At 40.5% G+C, this 18,660-nt stretch overlaps 1 protein-coding gene across 2 annotated transcripts in view; it reads right to left on the reverse strand.

Moving 5' to 3' along the window:
* Window positions 1-6,601: 6,601 nt before the first annotated feature.
* The window catches only part of LOC111965912 (ras-related protein Rab-28), a 55,047-nt gene continuing 42,988 nt past the window's right edge, over window positions 6,602-18,660 (reverse strand). The window contains exons 7-8 of one of the 2 annotated variants that reach the window (XM_023990332.2): window positions 13,530-13,628; window positions 11,060-11,149 (exon numbers count right to left, since the gene is read on the reverse strand). In XM_023990332.2, coding sequence (XP_023846100.1) covers window positions 13,536-13,628 — 93 coding nt within the window. In that variant the 3' untranslated portion in view covers window positions 11,060-11,149; window positions 13,530-13,535. Of the gene's footprint in view, window positions 11,150-13,529; window positions 13,629-18,660 lie in introns of both variants that reach the window. The other variant, XM_023990333.3, reaches the window with a different exon arrangement.

Raw genomic sequence — 18,660 nt, forward strand, 5'->3', positions numbered from 1 at the left:
ACAACTGTTTAAAAAAAAAGTTAAATATCTGTCCCATGGCATAAAATACTGCCAGAGTATACCATTGTAATAGCATAAATCCTCGGTGTACTCTATTTTACTAAAGCATTCCCAGAAATCACCTGAATGCAAACTCATACCCTATTTGTTTCATTATAGGGAGTGGGATGGTACAGACAGACCACACATTTTAGTGGTTTATGAGCTTGTCCCATGAGGGAAACGTACACCCACTCCCCGTCACTCATTGATGTCAACGCTGGAGACTTGGCTTTGACACGTCTTCTTAATACTCTATTCTTTCTCCTCCTTTGAGGATGCCACAGATGGGAATAGCCAGACTCTGCAGTGGATGTGTCCCAAATGCCTGGCTCTGGTCAAATGTAGTGCACTATATAGGGAATAGGGTGCCATTTGGGATGCATGCACTGCATAGTAGACTACACCACGCCAAATGATTTTTCCAGTAAGTGAGTTATAATGTGGAGCGAATGTTCCACCCTGTCACAAGTGAAATGGGACGTATTTGAGGTGCCAGCGAACATGGAATTAGCATACTTGTGCGAATCCGTAAAAGGTTATGCCCTCAGTAATAAGTAGTATTATTCAATTCCGTTTGGTCAGGACAATTTTTTCCCCATGAAACCATAAGGTTATCTTACTGAAGTGTTTTATTCCCAGAACAAAATGTGAGGGAAAACCACAGCATGCTATTCTCAGATTTTTCTCTGCGAAGAAAACACTTCAACATCTCCTAAGTACGCTTTTGAAGAACTACAAAGCTCCTTCTACAGATAAATACTATTTTCAGTCGTGTAATGAATAGCACTTAAACGCGCTGAATGGCTCATGTATCATGTTTGGGATCCGCAGTATTTGGGGGAACAATACAAAATTAATGACAAAGCAAAAGAGCCTTGAAATCTGCCTCACTCTTGACACTCACTTTTTGTGTGTTTTTGTGAGGATGGGACATCCAAGAAGGGACATCCAAGAAGTCCTCTTCTGGCACAGCCAGGACTGGCCACCCCTCATAGCCTGGTTCCTCTCTAGGTTTCTTCCTAGGTTTTGGCCTTTCTAGGGAGTTTTTCCTAGCCACCGTGCTTCTACACCTGCATTGCTTGCTGTTTGGGGTTTTAGGCTGGGTTTCTGTACAGCACTTCAAGATATTAGCTGATGTACGAAGGGCTATATAAAATAAATAAACTTGAAACTTGAAACATCCAACTCGGGTGCCACCCAGCAACTGTCTAAATTGTTCAGACACACCGGCTTGGATTCAGGTGCCGAAGAAACACTCATAAAATGTTTTATCATTGTGGGTCTGTCGAAAGGAGGGGATATTTATCAAACACTGGATTTCCCCAGGCCTCTTATCGCTAAAGGCCTCTTATCTCTAAAGGCCTCTTATCACCACAGGCGTCTTATCACCACAGGCCTCTTATCACCACAGGCCTCTTATCTCCACAGGCCTCTTATCACCACAGAAAGGGATATGTTCATTAATCACTGACCGCTAGGGGGCAGTTTCAGCAGTGTCTTTGTGTTGAGTCTCTTTCTCTTTAACACACACACGTGAGCAGGAACGCACGCACGCACACGCACGCACGCACGCACGCACGCACGCACGCACGCACACACACACACACACACACACACACAGTATCAGTCAAAAGTTTGGACACACCTACTCATTCAAGGGTTTTCTATATTTGTACTATTTTCTACACTGTAGAATAAAAGCAAAGACACCAAAACTATGAAATAACACATATGGAATCATGTAGTAACCAAAAAAGTGTTAAACAAATCAAAATAGATGTTATATTTGAGATTCTTCAAAGTAGCCACCCTTTGCCTTGATGACAGCTTTGCACACTCTCGGCATTCTCTCAACCAGCTTCATGAGGTAGTCACCTGGAACGCATTTCAATTAACAGGTGTGTCTTTTCAAAAGTTAATTTGTGATATTTCTTTCCTCCTTAATGCGTTTGAACCAATCAGTTGTGTTGTGACAAGGTAGGGGTGGTATACAGAAGATAGCCTATTTGGAAAAAGACCAAGTCCATCATTACTTTAAGAATTCTTCAAGTGCAGTCGCAAAAACCATCAAGCGCTATGATGAAACTGGCTCTTATGAGGACCGCCACAGGAAAGGAAGACCCAGTGTTACCTCTGCTACAGAGGATACATTCATTAGTTACCAGCCTCAGAAATTGCAGCCCAAATAAATGCTTCACAGAGTTCAAGTAACAGACACATCTCAACACCCACTGTTCAGAGGAGACTGCGTGAATCAGGCCTTCGTGGTCAAATTGATGCAAAGAAACCACTACTAAAGGACACCAATAACAAGAAGAGACTTGCTTGGGCCAAGAAACACGAGCAATGGACATTAGACCGGTGGAAATCTGTCCTTTGGCCTGATGAGTCCAAATTTGAGATTTTTGGTTCCAACCACCGTGTCTTTGTGAGACACAGAGTAGGTGAACGGATGATCTCGGCATGTGTGGTTCCCACAGTGAATCATGGAGGAGGAGGTGGGATGGTGTGGGGGTGCTTTTCTGGTGACACTATCTGTGATTTATTTAGAATTCAAGACACACTTAACCAGCATGCCTACCACAGCATTCTGCAGCGATACTCCATCTCATCTGATTTGCGCTTAGTGGGACTATCATTTGTTTTTCAACAGGACAATTACACAAAACACAGCTCCAGGCTGTGTAAGGGCTATTTGACCAAGGAGAGTGATGGTGCTGCATCAGATGACCTGGTCTCCACAATCACCTGACCTCAACCCAATTGAGATGGTTTGGGATGAGCTGGACAGCAGAGTGAAGGAAAAGCAGCCAACAAGTGCTCAGTATATGTGGGAACTCCTTCAACCATGAAGCTGGTTGAGCGAATCCCAAGAGTGTGCAAAGCTGTCATCAAGGCAAAGGGTGGCTCCTTTGAAGAATCTAAAATATTAAATATATATTGTTTTATTGTTTAACACTTTTTTGGTTACTACATGAGTCCATATGTGTTATTTCATAGTGTTGACGTAAAAATTTGTCAAAATAAAGAAAAACCCTTGAATGAGTAGGTGTGTCCAAACTTTTGACTGGTACTGTACATACTATCAGAAACAAATATGTATGTACATTAAGTGATCTCAAAATCAGAAAATAAGTTGTTGACGTTATTGTGAAGTATGGTAAGTGGGTGAGTGAGTACTATAGAAAGGGAGACTTTCAGTCGTCTGTCCCTGTATGTGCTTTTCCTGTCTGGTCCATTTCACCAGACCACCTGACTATAAATAAGACCGTTAAGATTGCCCACATCCTTTCCCCTAAAATAAATCCTCCACTATATGGCCAGAGCAGAAACCCGGCACCTATGAGGGACCGTGCAGTCTGACAGAGCGAGCCAAATAAGAGGAGCATTATCCACAGCATAGTTCCTCTGCACGCACACACACACACACACAGCATTGCAGGAGGGGCCATCCCCTACTTGCATGGGAACTTAGTTCTGGCTCACCTCAAGGCGCTGGTTGTGGGTGCCAGTAATGTCCTCTCTGGGCCCTGACCTGCCTTGCCTGTCACACTCCCCTTCCTGCTGGCCCAGTGTACTGTAACAGAGTACCACAGAATGGGAGCCAGTGTGGGGATCTGGGGACTGCATCCGAAATGTTACCCTTTTTCCTATATAGTGCACTACTTTTGACCAGGACCCATAGCGCTCTGGCAGGCCCTGATCAAAAGTAGTGCACTATGTAGGGATTAGGGGCCATTTAGGATATAACCCTATAACTCATCAGAGGGGTTGACTCAGTCCTCCTTGCTCCCTCAACGCTGTGGGTCTGGCACACTGCACAGGTGGAAAACGGAAGACAGTGAGTGGCTAGTCATTAGGGTGTTGGCCGCTCTCTGCCCACTAACTTTATCCACAACCATAGCCTCTTACTTACTTGTCATGTGCGGTTTAAAAACTGTCATCGCGGAGTCTTACCAACGAGAAACAGTCAGTGAAAGAGCAAGGGGGTGARGGGGGGGGGGGGGGGGGCTAGAGATATTAAAAACAGTAACGCTGCCTTGATGATGCCTACTGACTTTGAGATAACACAGGTCTGTACACTGAGAACTGAGCTTCTAGCAGGCCTACATAATTATATGTGGAAAAAAAGATTCTCAGCATAGTAGAACTTGCCATTTAACTTGTTGTAGTTTAAAGGCCCAGTGCAGTCAAAAATAGGATTTGCCTGTGTTGTATATATATACTTCCACACTATGAGGTTGGAATAATACTGTGAAATGTGCAAATGGTGATAATGCCCTTTTAGGTTTCAGAGCTGTTTGAAAAGACCGCCTGAAATTTCAGCCTGTTTTGGTGGGATGGAGTTTTGGCCTGCCTGGTGACATCACCAGCCAGTCAAAAAGTTAACAGACCAATAAGAGTTCCAAACCATTCTACCAATAACCACTAGTTTTCAGTTTTCCACTCAGACCACTCCCAGACAGTCTCAATTCTTACTTGAGAAATTGCTATTTGCTAAAAAGTTATTGTTTCTTTCTGACCATTTTCATTGAAAACAATCACAGTAAGGTACTTAATTGTTACCCAGAAAGGATTTGATATTGAGATAAAAACAGATGCATTGGACCTTTAAACAACACACGTTAAGTGTGTTAATATGAACAGCATCCCATATTTATTTTTACAAATGTCCATTCACTCGCTCTTAAATTCACGCAATAGGCTACTTTCCTTTTGTAGCAAACTTTCCATTTGAAAAGAACATTCCCCATTTTAAGCATACAATCACTCATAATTAACAAACTCTCAGCTGAGAAACAGGAAGGCAAAATACTCAAACCCGCTTGCCAATCAATCTGTCAAAACCTTGCCCCTTTCCTCGCATTATTGTCCGCGGTATTCTTATTTTTTCCCATCTTTTTTGTGGAACTTCACTGTTGTTGAGTATTTAAACTGGAAACTGTCTGCAGTTGTTTTCTTTACTAAAACACCTGTCTAAACAGTGGAAAAGCCAAGGGTGAGTCTCGCCTGTCAGTGTTGGTGACAGCTCTTGACAAAAATTCAGTAGAGACAATCCACTCAAGCGAAACAATGCACGTGTGCTGGAATGACTCCAGCTGTGTCTGTTGCAAAGGCTCGCGTTTCTTCATGAGGTAAATGTTTTGTTTAGCAACACAAAAAATGCAACAGGTAAACTAAAAAAGGCAGTTTCCACCTTTATATTTGTTTATTAAAGGACRCCTATCTTTGTTTTGTTCTTCTCTATGGTTTCCATCACCTTTAAACCTTTGTCTAAATAGGCCTACAGAAAGGTTTTCATGACCTTGATTCAGCAAAACAGTTACACCTGAAACCAAACCCCTCTTACATTTTTGTGAAGATGACAAAAGGCCGAACTATTTAAGTGATTAATTAATACAACGGCTGGCATTTGGAACATCTGTAGGCCCCGTTTCAGTGCAGATTTAAGGAACAAAAGCCAGGTGCCTCATTAGCTTTTGGAGTCTTAACTCGGTCTGTATGGGGGGGGGGTTACCTCCTATGCTTAAATTTCTCATGGATCCTTAATCTGCTCTAGCTAGGCTACCTGACCTTCCATCTCGCCAAGCTCCTCAGGTCCCATGGGGCCCCATTCTATTGGTTTGCATTGTCCCACCTGGGGTGAAAAATGGCACTGTGGCCTTGGGACACTACACATCATTATACTGTGCATATCCATAGATGACAGTCCCTTTATTTCATGCTGAGAGGTATTACTCTGTTACTTCACTTTATCTCTGTATCAGTTGCTCATTGTACACCTTTGGAATGGGAACAGCCAATGTTCCCTCTCCTCTTACTATAAATTGGGATTTATTAAGAACATCAGGTTCAGCACAACAGAATAAAGTCCATTAATTAATTAAGCAATAAGGCCTGAGGGAGTGTGGTATATGGCCAATATACCACAGCTAAGGGCTGTTCTTATGCACAACGCAGAATGCCTGGATACATCCCTTAGTCGTGGTATATTGGCCATATACCACACTCCCTCAGGCCTTATTGCTTAATTAATTAATGGACTCTATTCTGTAGTGCTGAACCTGATGTTCTTAATAAATCCCAATTTACAATTAGAAGAGTAAAAATAATAATTAGAAGAGTAAAAATACCAGGGCTTTCAGTCAATCAGCATTCAGGGCTTGAACCACCCAATTTAAAATAAGTTTTAGATAACGGTGTTTAACATACAGGATAAATATGCACAAATTAACCACATTGTGTGTCCAGACCAACGTACAGCAATATGTTGGAAAATCACATGGTGATCAGTCAACATCAGTAATGTCAATGTCACGTTCTGACCATAGTTCTTGTGTGTTTTACTTGTTTTAGTGTTGGTCAGGACGTGAGCTGGGTGGGCATTCTATGTTGTGTGTCTAGTTTGTCCATTTCTATGTATGCCTGATATGGTTCTCAATCAGAGGCAGGTGTTTGTCATTGTCTCTGATTGGGAACCATATTTAGGTGGCTTGTTTTGTGTTGGGGTTTGTGGGTGGTTGTTTCCTGTCTTTGTGTTCTGCACCAGATAGGACTGTTTTCGGTTTTCACATTTATTGTTTTGTTGCTTGTAGTGTTCACGTTATTATCTTTATTAAATCATGTTGAACACTAGCCGCGCTGCGTTTTGGTCCTCTCCTTCATCCCAGGAAGAAAGCCGTTACAGTCAATCAATTACAAGTGTGTGTGCCTGCATGACAGCGCACGTGCACACACACACACAGGAARTGAAGCATACACTCACACTAACCTCACAAACTAACATAATAATTATTTCCTGAAATCCACCTAGGAAACTATATGCATCAGTAATAATATATAAACTATTGCACTTTATAGCATTTTTATTGTTCATATAGAAACACAATGTCTATACCACTTTTGAATGTTCATTAAAACAACAATTTTCTAAGTGTACAGAGGATATACCATTATTTTTCATACTTAACTTCTTGATTTTGTGTTTATGACACAGAGGCAATTACATCCAACGAGAGGAGTTCTTGACATCTCACTGAAATGTGAGCAGCATTTTATAAATAAGATCTTCCACAAAACAATGCAGATAATTTACAAATATATAATTTACACAAGGCGAACACCATGGTTTACAGAGTAAAATCCAACCATGCCACCATGTCTTGTCATGTATTTTCTGTTGTACTACAAATACAATGTTGACATCCTCTGTGTGCAAGTACAACATATCGGTTGAAGAAAACATTTTGACAAATACAAACTACAAGACAAAGCAGGGACGAGTACAAAACAACACATGCCTATAATTTATGTATGTATACACTCTTAGAAAAAAGGGTTCCAAAAAATGGTTTGGCTGTCCCCATGGGGTAACCGTGGAAAGGGTTCTACATGGAACACAACATATTTATTGAAATGGTTCTCCCATGGGAACAGACAAAGAACCCTTTTAGGTTATAGATATAACCTTTTTATATAAGAGTGTAAGTTGGCTATTATTCAGCTTGCTTGGACAAGATGAAGATCCTATGAAGACATTTCATGTATCAAAGCAGTTCTTCATTGCAGTCTTTTCTGTTCTAAGACAGACAGTTGAATAAGGCTATAAACATACAGCTAAGATGAATTGTCATACCTTTAAGCTGCTCCAGTTCATATTTAAATTTCATATTTTTATCCATTGTCAAGGTTAAAAACAGCAACAGAATTGTTCTATGCCAAATATATTTCAACTAGGACTACATAGGCTTTCCCCCAAAATACGGTCTTGATATGCATCGCATGAAACTGAATGATGCTTCAATTAAAGATGTAATCAACACAAAAATATAAATCAGGGAAATAGATACTTTTTTGGGTAATTGGTCAATTTCACAAATGTAGAGTGGCAGAAAAACTGAAATTCCTAATTGATCTGGTTAAATCAAAAGTTTCTTTTTTCTAACTAACATCTGTTATTAATGTTATTATTAGGTCTTGAAAGTAATGGGAAATCACAGTTGTTCAAGGAAGCTGCTAATTGGCAAGTGAAATAAAACTAGATTCCATTGACTACAGTGCCTAAACATCTAAACCTTTCCTTTTAGAAGGGCTCTGTGTGGAGCACTAAGAATGCAGAAGCTATATTTTATAGTGACATATTCCTTGAGCACACTCTAAATAAAGCCAGCGGTTCATTTTACATTCAGCACATCGTTTTTACAGATGTTGGATCTTACTTTGAACAGTATCGTCGTAGCAAAATAATCCTGCAGCAACAGGATTTGAAAGTTTAGTCCATAATGTTGCTTGATCGGTGGTTGGGCAAAATTAGGCTACATGAAAAATGCAACACTGCTAATATAACTGTGTGTTGGTGTGGGTTTTCAGTGAATTTATGTAAATCACAAACCTCATCTGCATTTCCTGCGCGCAGAAAAATTCTCATCAACCAAAGAGTGATCAAATTAAGATTATAAACCGGGTAGTTCGGCTCCTGGATGCTGATTGGCTGAAAGCCGTGGTATATTAAAGTGATGATGCCCGAGAAGCCGGTGTTTGGAGGATATATTGACACGGGTGTTGCTAGGCCCGAGACAAAGTCAATATATCCTCCAAACACCGGCTTCGAGGGTATTATCGCGTCTATACAACGGGTTACCAACATGTTCAAATAATGATTTACATATTTTCATTAAAAACGTTATTTTCATAAATGTATTCATACTATTTCATCCTTCCACAAGATATAGCCCCGACACAAATCTAGGGTTGCTACCCAAGCCGGCTGGTTGTTCGTTCTATTGGTTCAGTTGCCAGAGACGCGACCCAGTCTTCAGTGTTTTTGTTCTGTATCTATTGGCGCGACCCAGTCGTTAGTTTCTAAATGTTCAATTGCCATACTGCCTGGCAATGTTCTTATCCCTTGCKTGCTAGCTAGCCAACGATGACTAACTTACAGTCAGAATGACAGTAAAGTAGCTGCAATTGCATAAGCAGTTTTCTAGTGACATTTATTTGGATACATCAATAACAATGAGCTAATGAGGAGCGATTTTGCCTGGCATAGAAAATGTGCTCACTCGTCAGGACACTGTTGTTCAGAGGAGCTAGCCAACAACACAGCAAAACAATCACTTCGAACTGAAGCTGGAAAGACCGCAAACTAGCTGCACTTTGTTTCGTYTGAACTGTTTTAAATGTACATTTATTTGTACATATCCATAAAAAGGATGCCAGCTGATTCATGACTTTGACTGGCTAAGAAACGCTGCCTGCCTGTCTCCTCCCGACACATTCACTATTATGGGACAGCTGGAGATTGAATTTGATATTGAAACAATGTTGCAAATGTCWGAGAGAAAGATAGCAAGGTTTACAGTATACAAATCTCTGCTGTTGAAAATGAAATGTTAGTCTAAAAGAAATTAGATGATGTCTAGATGCTTTTTATAGTGGAGATCAAGTTTATAAATTGCTTGGCTGGGCTGATGAGAAAGTGGATTGCGCAGTCAGATGGAACAGAGTATATAGGCATGTTAATGTCATAGATTTAGCCGGTGGTAACTTGTGGAATAGACACCGGCTGGAATGCGGTTTTAACCAATCAGTATTCAGGATTAGACTCACCCGTTGTTTAACAGACAATATAAACCGGGTGGTTTGAACTCTGAAAGCTAAYTGKCTGAAAGATGTGGTGTATCAGACCATATACCACAGGTATGACAAAACATTTGTTTTTACTGTTCTAATTACGTTGGTAACCAGTTTATAAAAGCAATAAGGAACCTCTGGGTTTGTGGTATATGGCCAATATACCACAGCTAAGKGCTGTAGCCAGGCACTCCGAGTTGAATTGTGCATAAGAACAGACCTTAGCCTGGTATATTGGCCATATACCACACCCCATAGGGCCTGATTGCTTACTAGTACATCTGTATACCAATGAAGCAGCCCCTTCTTTCTTCACCACTCTCTGCCCCCAAATAGCTCCTTGCCCCACCGACCTACCCAAGCTCATCCCACCACTCCTGTTTCAGCACTGGGAGCTGTGGGAGAGGGGGTAGTGGGAGGTGTGGACTGTACCACTTAGAGCGATAAAACTAATCCTGATATTTAGCATACAGATATCGGATCTTAATTTGAGCCAGTTTCACACAGCAGGAAAATAATCCTGCAGCAACAGGAATTGTTCATTGTTATGCGATTATAATTAATGGACATTTTTTGTAGGGGTTGATACATTTTCCGTTATGGCAAATTAAGTCTGAAAGTGGAAAATACTAGCTTTAGAAGCCTTTTTAAATGTCAAATACACTACAAGTTTACAGGAAAGTTCCTGCAACAACAGGATGATCAAATTAAGATATTGCATCTGTATACACAACAGCAGAGGGAAAACCCATTCTATCATTAAAAATACATTTTGGAAAACAGTGGTTTATGTATATTTTTCTGTAATAGAAACCAACTTTTCATATCTATATACAATCAAATGGTCCTTTAAAGAATAATTGACAATGAAGATAGTAGAAAAATATGTCAAAATAGTAACAGTTTCTCAAAAATAAAATAAATACTGACAAATGTGTTTAAACTGCTGGTCCCATTTCCTTTCAGCATAACTTTCAACAGGTGTCTGCTGTAGCCAAAGCTGGTTACTACTCAAAAAAGAATTCATGAAAATATATTAAATACTGAAACCAGGAATATATTGTGGGGTCGCTGTAAATATACATACTGTACATACAGAGAGATTCTCATATATAAATCTTAAAATATGCAGTACTTGGTCCGATGACCCTGAAAACCTTAAAAAAAGGAAATACTGATTTACAGCCTTTCTGAAGACTTGTGCGTTGAGAGAGAGAGAAGGGAGGAATCGGTGTGTGTGTGTACAGCAGAAAGAACCAGGCCAGATCAATTCTCCTGCTCTGGCTATGGGCCAGTGTGTTGGGGCAGCCTGCTGGTCAGAGGCCCTCACTGCTCTATTCAGTTTGTGGAGGGGCAAGAGGGAAGGTGGGGGGAGAGGGGGTCACTGCACCACACAAATGGAGCTGCGCGGGGGGTTGACTGTCCTCGCCACAGGCTCTTGACTGTAGTTCACGATATCTGCCTTCACCACACGCTATGGAAACACACAGACATAAAGACAGACATAAACAGRGGCAAAATATGAGAAAGTTGCCTCCACACTAGAAAATCCATCTGATTTATTCACAAATTACACAATTTAAGATTAAATTACCTAACTGATACTACTAAATATTTGTAATTTGTTCTGGCATAGTTCAGAAATCTATATGGACAACTTAAAGCAGATCCCAGGTCTTCCTTCCCAGGCCCCAGAGCTTACTTGTATAATTCAAATGCATTACATTTTTCAGATTCAGAAAAACATGTAAACTGAAGTATACAAGCTAATGGATGAATGTTGTGGTAAAAATAAAGATGGAAAATCTTCTCTACAGTAAAGATCTGATCTACAGTAAATACGKTTGAAGTCGGAAGTTTACATACACTTAGGTTGGAGTCATTAAAACTCATTTTTCAACCACCACAAATTTCTTGGTAACAAACTATAGTTTTGTCAAGTTGGTTAGGACATCTGCTTTGTGCATTTCCAACAATTGTTTACAGACAGATTATTTCACTTATAATTCAAAGTATCCCAATTCTAGTGGGTTACATACACTAAGTTGACTGTGCCTTTAAACAGCTTGGAAAATTCCAGAAAATTATGCTAATTGTCGGAAGTTTACATACAGTTTACCCAAATAAATTCCTGACATTTAATCCTAGTAAAAATTGTCTTAGTTCAGTTAAGATCACCACTTTATTTTAAGAATGTGAAATGTCAGAATAATAGGAGAGAATGATTTTTCAGCTTTTATTTCTTTCATCACATTCCCAGTGGGTCAGAAGTTTACATACACTCAATTAGTATTTGGTAGCATTGCCTTTAAATTGTTTAACTTGGGTCAAACATTTCGGGTAGCCTTCTACAAGTTTCCCACATTAAATTGGGTGAATTTTGGCCCATTCCTCCTGACACAGCTGGTATAACTGAGTCAGGTTTGTAGGCCTCCTTGCTCGCACACGCTTTTTCAGTTCTGCACACACATTTTCTATAGGATTGAGGTCAGGGATTTGTGATGGCCACTCCAATACCTTGACTTTGTTGTCCTTAAGCCATTTTACCATAACTTTGGAAGTATGCTTGGGGTCATTGTCCATTTGGAAGACCCATTTGCGACCAAGCTTTAACGTCCTGACTGATATCTTGAGATGTTGCTTCAATATATCCACATAATTTTCCTCCCTCGTGATGCCATCTATTTTGTGAAGTGCACCAGACCCTCCTGCAGCAAAGCACCCCCAAAATATGATGCTGCCACCCCCGCGCTTCACGGTAGGGATGGTGTTCTTCGGCTTGCAAGCCTCCCCCTTTTTCCTCCAAACACAATGATGATCATTATGGCCAAACAGTTCTACTTTTGTTTCATCAGACCAGAGGACATTTCTCCAAAAAGTATGATCTTTGTCCCCATGTGCAGTTGCAAACCATAGTATGGCTATTTTATGGCGGTTTTGGAGCAGTGGCTTCTTCCTTGCTGAGCGGCCTTTCAGGTTATGTCGATATAGGACTCGTTTTACTGTGGATATAGATACTTTTGTACCTGTTTCCTCCAGCATCTTCACAAGGTCCTTTGCTGTTGTTCTGGGATTGATTTGCACTTTTCGCACCAAAGTACATTAATCTCTAGGAGACAGAATGCGTCTCCTTCCTAAGCGGTATGACGGCTGCGTGGTCCCATGGTGTTTATCCTTGCATACTATTGTTTGTACAGATGATAGTGGTACCTTCAGACATTTGGAAATTGCTCCCAAGGATGAAACAGACTTCTGGAGGTCTAAATTTTTTCTCTGAGGTCTTGGCTGATTTCTTTAGATTTTCCCATGATGTCAAGCAAAGAGGCACTGAGTTTGAAGGTAGACCTTGAAATACATCCACAGGTACACCTCAAATTTAATCAAATGAGATCAATTAGCCTATCAGAAGCTTCTAAAGCCATGACATAATTTTCTGAAATTTTCCAAGCTGTTTAAAGGCACAGTCAATTTAGTGTATGTAAACTTCTGACCCACTGGAATTGTGATACAGTGAATTATAAGTGAAATAATCTGTCTGTAAACAATTGTTGGAAAAACTACTTGTGTGTCATGCACAAAGTAAATGTCCTAACTGACTTGCCAAACCTTTAGTTTGTTAACAAGAAATTTGTGGAGTGGTTGAAAAACAAGTTCTAATGACTCCAACTTAATAAGTGTATGCAAACTTCCAACTTCAACTGTAACTCAATTCCCACAATTAAAATACAATGAAAACAGCTACCATTACCACCACAACCACTTTATAAGATGCTTTAATTGTGTTTTTACACCAGGCACTAATAGATATATTTCAGGAGATAAATACATCTATGTGTGACTGTGTGTAAACATACTTCCAATTATTGAACAGAACAGATTTTGCTCTGATTGGTCTCTTGTCTAATGGGGGCTTCGTCCTGAGGGTAGTCCACCAGCTCAGCTTTCACGATCCTCTGAGCAGCATAACACACCACCACACCAGCAGAGAGATGGAAGGAGACAAAACCAGGCAGGAGAGAGGGATAGAAAAGGAGATGCGTGGGTAGAGATGAGGTGTGGAATGAAAAGAGAGAGAAGACAGGAATGAAAACAAAGACGCAGACGGGAGGTACAGTTGGTTGGAATGGAGGATGGGGAAAGGTGAAGACAGGGTCGTGGAGGTGACGGAGAGAAATGAGAAAGATAAATGGATTTAACAGAAGAACATACTAATGACATGTTCCCCGGTTTACACAGCCAAATGTCCATGAACAAGATACATTTATGAAACATTTCTCCATGTACAAATGAAGAACACTCATGTATTATAATACTCCCAGCCTGATATGAATGGTGTGCCAAATGTTGGTTTATCCATAAAGATCTGGGAGTGAGACTTTACATTTGTTTAAGTTTAAGCCACTAGTCTGCACTTCAATAACTGTTTTTGGGTGTGCGTTCTCAGCTCCTCATCTACTAACATGTTACCATGCCAAGTTTTAAAATCAACCATTACATCTTCATTGAGGAGAGGTATTAGAGGTCTCCCCCCCATGTCCATGTAATCTTATTAATTATGATCTAAAAGGCTAAACTGATTCTAGATCAGCACTTCTTCTCTGAGAAGTTTTATGAATACGGGCCCTGGATATTGAGTAGCAGTAATTGGACGAACGGTTTCTGAACTTACAGTTAGACCTCAGACCTGGATTGGGCAGTGAGCAAATTGCAGAGATCGTGGTTGTAACCCAGGCACTGGTTGGCTATTCTGATTAACGAGCTGCCGATGCCTGGTGTCGGACCCTGTGAGTGATCAGCGGCCCCAGTATCTGATCTTCCAGACAGGGGACCATGATGGAGTGGGCTCCCAGGCCGATAAGATCTTGTCAAGGTCCCTGACCCCCATGTACAGCTCTCTAAACCTGACAGCTGATAATCAGGCTGTCCTGCCTCCCAACAATAACCTGGAGCTGCCCTTGACCTCCTTCCCCAAATCCATTTGGCTACAAATCAGAACATCACTCCTCCCATTGATAACACTGCACAGCAACAAGATCGCCCCCCCCCCCCCAATTTATATTATTTACTTATTTTCTTTCTACTTCTATTTTCTTTGTCTGTGTCTATCTCCAGTGAATGTTGAGGCCTTCAACTACTGTAGCCTAGAAACCTGACCCATTCTCTATCCAAGATGAAGACACACCATTGAAGTGGGATAGTCTTCACTCCACTAAAATATTACTTATTTTATGTATAAACATTTATTTGGTTAACTTGCATCCCTGAAGTGACCCATGAACATCATAGATTACATCTCTGTGACAGGCAGATCAGATCAGACTAGGGCGGTCATGAAATTGTGTCAGGCGGTTATTGTCATGCAAATAACTGCCGTCTCATGGTAACTGACCGTTAATAAACAAACTAATTTAGCATTTCTAGGTCTCCACGCTTACAAGCCACGTACAAGCCACTCATGCGCGCCTTTGGAACATCTACATTTTAAAAAGTTTAATAAATCAATTTATTATACACCATCACAATAAATCAATTTATTTTAGGCAGGTCTAAAGAAATCTTATGATAAGAAATGTATTTCAGAAGAACAGAATATGAGTTGGCCTACTGTATGTTACATTCCCCGGCTATGCTCCATGCCATAGGCTGTAGGCTTATTCATTTAGCTGGCAAGATATGCTTGTAAGTCCCAGGCCATTAYTGTATATAGGTTTTTATAGTAGAAATAATATTATTGAACTTAGCTGACTAAAATAGAAATTATATTTTTCCCATTCCGGGGCGAGTGTGCATATGAAGTAGCTATGTAGAGCGTAAAAGTAATCATTTGAAACAGGTCCTAAATGCTAGATTTAGAGTTATTTGGCAACTTTAGTAGTGAATGATACAAACCTTAGAATGGCAAACATATATGGGCTACATGATGCGACTATAGGCTATTGATGATTTGAGAAAGTCTGTTCATTTTTCAATCATGCCGGGTAGGCTACTCTGGTTTTATAGCAGAGCATGTGCTTAATATGAGCAACCGTCAAAACCCTGCTTTCACACGGGATTACATAAAGAAATGTCTGGGCTTATAAGAACACCTATTTCACTCCACATATCAACCACTGTTTCTCCCAGACTCATGGATAGACAGTTTGTAGCGTAGCATAATATAACCAATCCATCCAGTATGCATAATAATACAGTCCAAACTCATCATTTACTAGAATTTGTTTAATTTTGGAGTATAGGGTAGACCAATTATGTACCAAAGACATCTTAAAATCAGTTAAAAAAAAGTAATGTTTTTCTGCTGTGCGTAATACACAATAGGCTATGTATTGTATTATGGCACAATCATTTTAATACTGTTTTTTTTTCAGGCTCATAAGCCTATGCGTATGTATAAGCTCTAATACAGTATGTGTATGGGTGTTTTGAATTAATCATCACATTAGAAAGCRCTGTCCATTTCGTTGTGTTAGGCTTTGAAACAACATCCACAATGACCATGTTTCCCACTCAGTTTCAACCTGTTGTTAAACTTCTTTCTTCACATCAATCATCACAGTGAGGCGAGTTTTAAAAGCATGATACTGTTTTGATGATAAGTGTTTGATGTGATTTTCCATTGCATTTGTATTGATGTCAGAATGTCCAGAGTGCATAAGAGGAGATTACCCTGACTCTATGGTCACGTCGAATTTTACTACGGTCATGACTCATGACTGCTGGKGTGGCGGTATTACAGTCACCTCAAAAGCCCTAGATCAGACCACTCAYCCAGCTTGTTTAGCTTGGATTAAAGCACTTGGGTTTATTGAGGTAGCTATCATGGGAGGTGACGGAGGGGAGCGGAGATGGACACCTTCATTAGCCTGTCTGTTGACAGCAAAAGAGGCAGGGTGGGGGTGGAAGTGTGTTTGAGAGTCGTCTCCTAGCCTTCGCTCCCTTGGTCCTCTCCCTTCTCTTGAGGTCCTGACCTCCCCATAGCCCCAACCTCATCAGCCACTCTAGCCAGCGTGGCACCAACCAGTCATATCACAAGCAGGATGAATGCCTCTGGGGGAGGTGCCCTGAGTAATCCCACCTCTGTCACCAGTGACGGGGCCACCTGGTCTGGCTGGTTCACAGAGGCCGAGCTCAGAGGGAGATAAACTCAATAAATCAGAGGACGCATCCTAACCTTCCCACCCTACACCGCCAACCTCTTCACCTCTCGCCTCACGCACGATTGGGCTCTAACGTCGTCAATGTGGCTGTATTTACAGATGGACAGTCGTATTTACAGATGGACAGTCGTATTTACAGATGGACAGTCGTATTTACAGATGGTACAGCATAACTTGAGTAACAAGGGTCCTGTGACCTGGCACACACTGTTTGACCTTGTGTACATGCGTGTGGTTATAAGAAACCATCCAAACAATGGCAACATGACTTGCTACATAATTTACCCTTCGCTAAGCCCCGCCCCAGATTTTGGGCAACCAATAGCAGCACTCCAATGGATAGGAACGGTCATCGAGTCCGACACCTTGGACAWGCTCACGTTTGAAACACATGAAAACCATTACAAAAACGGAGTTTTCATCCAAAAACATTTTTTTTTAAATGGCTAAATAATGTAACAGTGCACCGGGGTACTGGTACTGTGATCTAAAATGCAGAGCCTGTTGGGTTATTTTTCTAATCTGAAATTATACTTTAGTTACATTGTTTACTAGCTCAGCTGGTTAGCTAGCTCTCTGGTTAGCTAGTCTCTTGGCCAGCCAATGTTAACCCTAGCTAGTCATTGTATAGCTGCCAGCCAGCCAGCTAATATAACTTATTTTTTCAAAATGAATATTACCTTGCTACAGTGAGCTCCAAAAGTATTGGAACAGTGACATTTTTGGGGTGCTTGCACTCCAGAACTTTGGATTTGAAATGATACAATGACTATGAGGTTAAAAAGCTTTAATTTGGAGGGTATTTTCAATCATATCGGGTGAACTGTTTAGAAATTACAGCACTTTTTATACTTAGTCCCCCCATTTTAGGGGACCAAAAGTATTGGGACAAATTCACTTATGTGTATTAAAGTAATCAAAAGTTTAGTATTTTGGACCATATTCCTAAAACGCAATGATTATTACATCAAGTYTGTGACTCTACAAACTTGTTGGACGCATTTGCTGTTTGTTTTGGTTGTGTTTCAGATTATTTTGTGCCCAATAGAAATGAATGTTAAATAATGAATTGTGTCATTTTGGAATACCTTGTATTATAAAAAAGAACAGTCTAAACACTTGTACATTAATGTGGATGCTACCATGGTTACCAATAATCCTGAATGAATCATGAATAATGATGAGTGAGAAAGTTAGACGTACAAATATCATACCCTCCCCAAAAAATGCTAACCTCCCCTGTTATTGTAAATGATGAGAGGTCAAATCAAATCAAATGTTATTGGTTACATACACATGATTAGCAGATGTTATTGCGAGTGTAGCGAAATGCTTGTGCTTTTAGTTCCCGACAGTGCAGTAATATCTAACAGTAATCTAACAATTCCACAACAACTACCTAATACACACACATCTACACTACCTTTCAAACATTTGGGGTCACTTAGAAACGTCCTTGTTTTTGAAAGAAAATGGACACATTTTAATGGACAATTTTTTTTGTCCATTAAAGTAACATCAAACTGATCTCAACGTTAACAGTGAGGAGGCGACTCCAGGATGCTGGCCTTCTAGGCAGAGTTGCAAAGAAAAAGCCATATCTCAGACTGGCCAGTAAAAAGAAAAGATTACGAAAAGTAAAAGAACAAAGACACTGGACAGAGGAACTCTGCCTAGAAGGCCAGCATCCCGGAGTCGCCTCTTCACTGTTGACGTTGAGACCGGTGTTTTGCGGGTACTATTTAATGAAGCTGCCAGTTGAGGACTTGTGAGGCATCCGTTTTTCAAACTAGACACTCTAATGTACTTGTCCTCTTGCTCAGTTGTG

This window comes from Salvelinus sp. IW2-2015, linkage group LG6.2, assembly GCF_002910315.2.
Source record: "Salvelinus sp. IW2-2015 linkage group LG6.2, ASM291031v2, whole genome shotgun sequence".
Taxonomy (NCBI): Eukaryota; Metazoa; Chordata; class Actinopteri; order Salmoniformes; family Salmonidae; genus Salvelinus; species Salvelinus sp. IW2-2015.